The 6,000-nt window shown below is 34.7% G+C and overlaps 1 protein-coding gene across 2 annotated transcripts in view; it reads left to right on the forward strand.

Moving 5' to 3' along the window:
- LOC128648207 (coagulation factor XI) overlaps nucleotides 1–5,522 on the forward strand; it is a 93,570-nt gene extending 88,048 nt beyond the window's left edge. For both annotated transcript variants that reach the window (XM_053700852.1, XM_053700851.1), the window contains exons 15-16: nucleotides 4,738–4,892; nucleotides 5,001–5,522. In XM_053700852.1, coding sequence (XP_053556827.1) covers nucleotides 4,738–4,892; nucleotides 5,001–5,007 — 162 coding nt within the window. In that variant the 3' untranslated portion in view covers nucleotides 5,008–5,522. The remainder of the gene's footprint in view (nucleotides 1–4,737; nucleotides 4,893–5,000) is intronic.
- The last annotated feature ends 478 nt before the right edge of the window (nucleotides 5,523–6,000 follow it).

Below are 6,000 nucleotides of genomic sequence, written 5' to 3' on the forward strand. Positions count from 1 at the left end.
CCGGACCGGCAAACATCTTCTCCAAGCGGCATCTTCGATCTTCTTCCATCCGGTGCGGAGCGGGTCCATCTTGAAGCAGCCGACGTGGATCCATCCTCCTCTTCCGGCGTCTCCCGACGAATGACGGTTCCTTTAAGGGACGTCATCCAAGATGGCGTCCCTCGAATTCCGATTGGCTGATAGGATTCTATCAGCCAATCGGAATTAAGGTAGGAATATTCTGATTGGCTGATGGAATCAGCCAATCAGAATCAAGTTCAATCCTATTGATCGGAACAGCCAATAGAATGCGAGCTCAATCTGATAGGCTGATTGGATCAGCCAATAGGATTGAACTTGATTCTGATTGGCTGATTCCATCAGCCAATCCGAATATTCCTACCTTAATTCCGATTGGCTGATAGAATCCTATCAGCCAATCGGAATTCGAGGGACGCCATCTTGGATGACGTCCCTTAAAGGAACCGTCATTCGTCGGGAGACGCCGGAAGAAGAGGATGGATCCGCGTCGGCTGCTTCAAGATGGACCCGCTCCGCACCGGATGGAAGAAGATCGAAGATGCCGCTTGGAGAAGATGTTTGCCGGTCCGGATGTCCTCTTCTTGCCGGATAGGAGGAAGACTTTGGAGCCTCTTCTGGACCTCTTCAGCACCGGATGCCAGGACGGATCGGTGATACCTGGATGGTGAAGACAAGGTAGGAAGATCTTCAGGGGCTTAGTGTTAGGTTTATTTAAGGGGGGTTTGGGTTAGATTAGGGGTATGTGGGTGGTGGGTTGTAATGTTGGGGGGGGGGTATTGTATGTTTTTTTTTTACAGGCAAAAGAGCTGAACTTCTTGGGGCATGCCCCGCAAAGGGCCCTGTTCAGGGAAGGTAAGGTAAAAGAGCTTTTAACTCTATTAATTTAGAATAGGGTAGGGCATTTTTTTATTTTGGGGGTCTTTGTTATTTTATTAGGGGGCTTAGAGTAGGTGTAATTAGTTTAAAATTGTTGTAATATTTTTCTTATGTTTGTAAATATTTTTTTATTTTTTGTAACTTAGTTCTTTTTTATTTTTTGTACTTTAGTTAGTTTATGTAATTGTAGTTATTTGTAGCAATTGTATTTAATTTATTTATTGATAGTGTAGTGTTAGGTTAATTGTAGGTAATTGTAGGTAGTTTATTTAATTAATTTATTGATAGGGTAGTGTTAGGTTTAATTATAACTTAGGTTAGGATTTATTTTACAGGTAATTTTGTTATTATTTTAACTAGGTAACTATTAAATAGTTCTTAACTATTTAATAGCTATTGTACCTGGTTAAAATAATTACAAAGTTGCCTGTAAAATAAATATTAATCCTAAAATAGCTACAATATAATTATAATTTATATTGTAGCTATATTAGGATGTATTTTACAGGTAAGTATTTAGCTTTAAATAGGAATAATTTATTTAATAAGAGTTAATTAATTTCGTTAGATTTAAATTATATTTAACTTAGGGGGGTGTTAGTGTTAGGGTTAGACTTAGCTTTAGGGGTTAATCCATTTATTATAGTAGCGATGAGCTCCGGTCGTCAGATTAGGGTTTAATAATTGAAGTTAGGTGTCGGCGATGTTAGGGAGGGCAGATTAGGGGTTAATACTATTTATGATAGGGTTAGTGAGGCGGATTAGGGGTTAATAACTTTATTATAGTAGCGCTCAGGTCCGCTCGGCAGATTAGGGGTTAATAAGTGTAGGCAGGTGTCGGCGACGTTGTGGGGGGCAGATTAGGGGTTAATAAATATAATATAGGGGTCGGCGGTGTTAGGGGCAGCAGATTAGGGTACATAAGGATAACGTAGGTGGCGGCGCTTTGCGGTCGGCAGATTAGGGGTTAATTATTGTAAGTAGCTGGCGGCGACGTTGTGGGGGGCAGGTTAGGGGTTAATAAATGTAATACAGGGGTCGGCGGGGTTAGGGGCAGCAGATTAGGGGTACATAAGGATAACGTAGTTGGCGGTCGGCAGATTAGGGGTTAAAAAATTTTAATCGAGTGGCGGCGATGTAGGGGGACCTCGGTTTAGGGGTACATAGGTAGTTTATGGGTGTTAGTGTACTTTAGAGCACAGTAGTTAAGAGCTTTATGAACCGGCGTTAGCCCAGAAAGCTCTTAACTCCTGCTTTTTTCCGGCGGCTGGAGTTTTGTCGTTAGATGTCTAACGCTCACTTCAGAAACAACTCTAAATACCGGCGTTAGAAAGATCCCATTGAAAAGATAGGATACGCAATTGACGTAAGGGGATCTGCGGTATGGAAAAGTCGCGGCTGAAAAGTGAGCGTTAGACCCTTTAATCACTGACTCCAAATACCGGCGGTAGCCTAAAACCAGCGTTAGGAGCCTCTAACGCTGGTTTTCACGGCTAACGCCAAACTCCAAATCTAGGCCTTAGTATTGTACTAAGTATAATTTAACCCCTTTGCTGCAACAGAAGGCTTGGACACATTTTAGCACTGAATCCAGCATATCCATATATAAGTATGGGGATAGTCATTGAAAGCTGTCTCCAACAATAAGTACAGATTATGATTTTGCACTGTTTTTAGCAGGCATGACAGTCAAATGTTCTTTTTGTTTGCCTGTTCTCTTGATCACATTGCATGACACAAGTTATTGTCATACAGATTTTACAAGCTCATCTGTGTTCTTCTGTATTGTCTGAGAATAGCCACATAACTTGTTACTAAGGTTCTGATGTCTCTCACACTCTCTGTTATCTGAGGTTACTTTGTTCTAATTCTTGTATTATAGCTTTGTCTCTGTCACAGCTCCTTTATCAAACATGTTTTTGTTATACCCAGGGATTTTGGGGTGAAGTATTGGTGAAGCTGAGTAGCTGGGAAGGGGTCAGGATTACCTAGAGAGGAGTTTCTCAGTGATATAGCAGTGGAGTTGGGTATTTCTTAGTATCATTTTAGGGGTCCACAGTTTGAAAATAGGTGATAAATAGGAAAAGGAGTATGAACAACCATAAGTAGGAAAGAAGCTCTATTTTCTACTGGGCTCACTTAATATGGATGACCACAGTTGAAGAATAAACACAATAAAAATGTTTTAATAAAGATGTTAAGCCTGTATACTGTTTTTAGCACAAACACAGAAAGTAAACATCATTTTTGTTACTAGAGGGGAAAGAAAGAAGTAAATTCTGAAACAGTCTAAGATTCAGTAACATATATACAACTGTAAAATATAGATCCCCAATTACATTAAGTACAAACAATACACCAAAGTATGAAACAGAATATGCATTTTCAGCTTGCCAAAAAGCCCTCATTTTAACATACATCTGAAAAAATGATGTGATCATAATCTTATTCAGTGCTCTTATTGATTTAAGATATTCAGTATATCACTAAACTGGAAAACAGTTCATTCTCAATTAATTATTGGCCATTTTGAAAAAAAATACTTTTAAAACATTGAAATTGTTAATATAATCATTAAGCAAACATACCCATTATATCCATCATGTCTAGATACAAATGGCATTTGTATTGTTTACCAATTACCAGGATGGATCCATATTACAATTGGTTAATCTCAGGCTTATTAATGATGATTACCCTTCACAATGTACATAGGGTTTATGTCAAAAGAACTGTAATGCAACCTTAAGACTTGTGAAAGGGCAATGTCAGTTTCAATAGGATTCCCAGTTTTGATCCTGATAATAAGTAGTTAAAAACCAAAAACAAGTTTTTGTGAACTTTTCTATGAAATACTCCTTTCTGACTTTTAGCGGACGATACCATTTGAGATTGTAATCACTCAAAAAACACAGTTTCAATATTGGCCGAAACTGAAACCCAGTTTTCTGGAGCTTATATTGTAAAGATTAAAATCAGTAACATTTTAAGAATGTGATTACTAAATATATATAAATTTTAATCTCCTTAAAATTGTTTGTTAATATTATAAATTACTGTAATTATGTAATTCTTTTGAATGGAATTTGTAATGTAATTTGTTAGGTGCAGGGGATTTGCTAGATTGGAAAAAAATAAATCCTCTGTATTTCCCCCAGGCTTTTTCACAATTTCACATGCATATTTTCTCAAAATCTAACCAGTGACTAGACTTATTATGGGTATAAGTAATGCACAAAAAACATATATGACTCTTTGGGAATGGGAGACGTGTGAGATTGGTTGTAATAAATGATCTTTGATTTTGGGGAACCCCTTTCAGGGGATTGTTATTCAATAATCAATTAGGAGTAGCCTTACAACCTCTTATTACCTACATTTTCTTTTCATATATTACTTAGTCTCATCATATTGCCAATGACACAGACAATATGATGATTTATCTGTGATTTTCTTTTAGTAGTAGTGGTATTTACCTGTTCTTCACTATAGTTTTTATGCTTCATACTATCCCTTATGCACACATTACCAAAATTAGGTCTTTTTTTAAGTTGTTGCCTCTAGAAAGAAATTACACTGTGTATAGCAACAATGGAATGCATGTCACACTGTCTGGAGGCAGCCATCTTAGTAAGGCTGCTTCATCATTGTAAATTGCAAAAACTTTGTCTAATGTTTGGGGTTAATAGAGGTTAGTATCTGAGAACAAATTAAAGCTTAAGGTATTGTCCTTAATTGCAAACCTAGCAATTCCACTGACCATGTGAATGTAACATAAAAATTCCATCTATCAGACTTCCTTATAATGGGTTTTAGTAAGTGTACTTATTTGTATCATAGGGAGATTCTGGTGGCCCATTGACATGTGAAATTGACAAGGTTTGGTACCTAATTGGAATTACAAGTTGGGGAGAAGGTTGTGCTCGCCCTGGCAAGCCAGGAGTTTACACAAAAGTATCTGAATTTACAAACTGGATTTTGGAACACACAAAAATGTAAGCTATCATATATTTAACATTTTATATTCAAATCTGCATGTAGTACACATTTTCAATTGTTTATTACATTTTTAACACTGCGTCTTTCAAATTTTTCTTTTTCAGAAATTAAGAATATACACTTTCTATTGAGAAGAAAACTGAGATAAAGACTTTTATGAAGTATAATTTATTTGTAGTTACTATATTAATAGATATCATGGAAAAGTAATCAACAATATATGCTGTAAATATATATATATATATATCAATCAATTATTATTCTAACACATGCACACATTGGATTACAAAGTTTACTGTAAATAGTCCATACTTATTTACATATAACTTGACATTTTTTGAAAGTTCAGTAAACATAACCTGCTCACTGATACATAGAACAGTATGATACAAACAACAAGCATGACTGGCATTCTATAGTGAAAAATGGTAAGCAAATATTACAAGATAAGACCCCATTTGTTGGTTCAAATACCACATTTGCAAACAACAATTATCCACTCTTTAAAATAAAATAAAAAATGGATCTGTTGGAGAGGTTAAAATGGGCATAATAAAAAAGGATGTGCCTTTGAAGGGTATACTTAAAATCACAATTACAAAAAAATTAAAAATACAGTTATTTTATTCATGATATATATATATATATATATATATATATATATACATACATACATACATATATATATATATATATATATATATATATATATATATATATATATATATATATTGTAGGTACAATGGTTCCTTATGTATGTCTCCATTTCTCCCTTTAGCATCTTTACTAGGCTTTGGCTAGTTAAGGCAACATATTTATATTTGTGTCCTATCCAGTTAAATACATTGAAAAATGCAACATAATGTTTTTTCATTTTTAATTTGTTTTAATGTGTTTTGAATAAAATTTAAATTGCAACGTTCTTCACATAGAAATGTTTTTCCTTTTTATTTTAAAATATATACACAACATTTACACATTTATACATATATTTAAAAAAACATATATATATATATATATATATATATATATATATATATATATATATGTGTGTATATATATATATATATATATATATATATATATATACACTGTATATATATA

This window comes from Bombina bombina, chromosome 2 (assembly GCF_027579735.1).
Source record: "Bombina bombina isolate aBomBom1 chromosome 2, aBomBom1.pri, whole genome shotgun sequence".
NCBI lineage: Eukaryota > Metazoa > Chordata > Amphibia > Anura > Bombinatoridae > Bombina > Bombina bombina.